The sequence below is a fragment of the Phoca vitulina genome, unplaced genomic scaffold, assembly GCF_004348235.1.
Source record: "Phoca vitulina isolate PV1807 unplaced genomic scaffold, GSC_HSeal_1.0 scaffold89, whole genome shotgun sequence".
Taxonomy (NCBI): Eukaryota; Metazoa; Chordata; class Mammalia; order Carnivora; family Phocidae; genus Phoca; species Phoca vitulina.
Window position 1 is genome coordinate 332,879 of NW_022589792.1, and position 2,304 is coordinate 335,182.

The 2,304-nt window shown below is 43.3% G+C and overlaps 1 protein-coding gene across 1 annotated transcript; it reads left to right on the plus strand.

The window, feature by feature from the left end:
* Positions 1-469: 469 nt before the first annotated feature.
* LOC116626551 (olfactory receptor 7C2-like) lies at positions 470-1,250 on the plus strand. Its single transcript, XM_032395938.1, has 2 exons — positions 470-815; positions 1,084-1,250. The coding sequence occupies exons 1-2, from the start codon at positions 470-472 to the stop codon at positions 1,248-1,250; spliced, it is 513 nt and encodes a 170-aa protein (XP_032251829.1).
* The last annotated feature ends 1,054 nt before the right edge of the window (positions 1,251-2,304 follow it).

Consider the following 2,304-nt stretch of genomic DNA (forward strand, 5'->3'; position numbering starts at 1 on the left):
TAAAATTTTCTGAGAAAGTAAAGTCATCTAACAAAGTTTAATAGTTTGAAGAAACTACTAGAATTTAACCCTAGATTTTAAATGGCATGTAGGCATGATAGTTCCTATAAATAAATAAATAAATAAATAAATAAATAAATAAATAAAAACAGCACTTGTTTTCATTCTTAATTTTAGCATTAGAAAAATGGGTGATACATAGAAGTCACTCAAAATTTACTTGGAGTAAAGGAATCTGATGGGAAGAATTGTGTAAATATTACAAGATTTTAAAGCAATAGATAAAAGACTTCTTTCCAACAAGGGATGTCTGTGTGTCTGTTTCACTGTAACTAACTCATGTCTCTAACTCAGCAGACACATCAACAACATGGAATCCGAAAACCAAACAGCAGTATCAGAATTCATCCTCCTGGGTCTCTCGGAGGATCCAGAATGGCTGCCTCTTCTCTTTGGGCTGTTCCTGACCATGTACCTGGTCACCATGCTGGGGAACCTGCTCATCATCCTGGCAGTCGGGTCTGACTCCCACCTCCACACCCCCATGTACTTCTTCCTCTTCAACCTGTCCCTTGTAGACATCTGTTTCAGCACCACTATAGTCCCCAAGATGCTGGTGAACATCCAGACAGAGAGCAAAGCCATCACCTGTGCGGGCTGCCTTGCTCAGGTATATTTTTTCATGGTTTTTCTATGTATGGACAATTTCCTGCTAAGGGTGATGGCTTATGACCACTATGTGGCCATCTGCCATCCTCTGTATTACGTGGTCATCATGAACCCCCGCCTCTGTGGCCTGCTGCTTCTTCTCTCCTTGCTCATTAGAACGCCCTGTTCCAGTCTGATGGGGTTGCAACCGTCCTTCTGCACAGACTTGAAAATCTCCCACTTCTTCTGTGAGCTTGCTCAGATCCTCAAACTTGCCTGTTCTGATACTCTTATCAATAACATTCTGGTGTATTTAGTGACTGGGGGTTGGTCCACTCTCAAGGAGAATTTTCTCTTACATTCGAATTGTCTTCTTCATCCTGAGAATTCCATCAACTGGTGGAAAGTTCAAAGCCTTTTCCACCTGTGGGTCTCACCTGTCCGTTGTTTTCTTATTCTATGGGACTTATGTTGGAGTCTACCTTAGTTCTTCAGCTTCCCTTTCCTCCAGGAGGAGAGCAGTAGCCTCAGTGATGTACACGGTGGTCACTCCCATGATGAACCCCTTCATCTACAGCCTGAGGAACAGGGACATGAAGTGAGCCTTGAGGAAACTCATCTCTGGAACATCTTCCTTTTCAGGATTCTGTCGTCTGCCTTGGGTATAGGCTTCTGCAATGACTGAAAGGGAATGAAATACTGGGTATGCTAGAAATCCTGACTCCTCCCTAATTCAAGTCTAAGAAAGTGGTTAATCATGGCTTTCAAGTCAAATAGCTTTTGTATTAAGTCCTACTGTCCTGTGTTTTAGTACCTGTCATTCATTAACTAACTTAACTCTGAGTTCACTTCAACATCTATAAAATGGGCAGAGTAATATTACACTTGATTATTAAATCAATGCTATCTTAGGTTTGAAGCTAAATTTCTGTACTAAGCAGGCTCTATGGAGGGAGCAGTGTTTTTAAGCAGAACTTACTTTCTGGGGTGTGTTCTGTGTGCTCTCTGAGAGTGGCATGGGGAGAATATTTTTGTAGATGGAAGGCTGGCTTTTGTCTCTGTGGAAAAATATTTGGTCTTTGTCCCCAGCTCCTGGCACAGAACTCCTTGGAATCTCCTGAGTGATAAGAGTATCCTACCATACCTTGGTATGCTAATGAGACAACTCTTGGCTCAGGAACTCCTAGATAGCTTCAGGGCTAGTTGCCAGAGAGACCAAGCAGTGATTAGAAAATGGGAACTTTTAGCCCCGCCCCAACCCCCCCATCCTCCAGGTGTTGGAGGTTGAACCAATCACCAATGACCAATGATTCAATCAATCCAACCTATGTAATGAAACCCCCATTAAAAAAAAACTAAAAAGACAGGGTTCAGAGAGCTTCGGGGTTGGTGAACAAGAACACATCCATGTTCCAGGAGGGTGGAGCAGCCCAGACTCCCCAGGGACAGCAGCTCCTGTGCTCAGGACCCTTCTGGACCTGGCCCTACATACCTCTTCATCTAGCTGTTCATTCTTATCCTTTGTTTAAAAAGGGGGGGGGGGGCAGTAATCTAGTAAGTAACCTGTTTTCCTGAATTCTGTGAGCTGCTCTAGAAAATTCATTGAAGCTGAGGAGAGGGCCAAGGGAACCCCTCTGATTTATAGCCAGTCAGTCA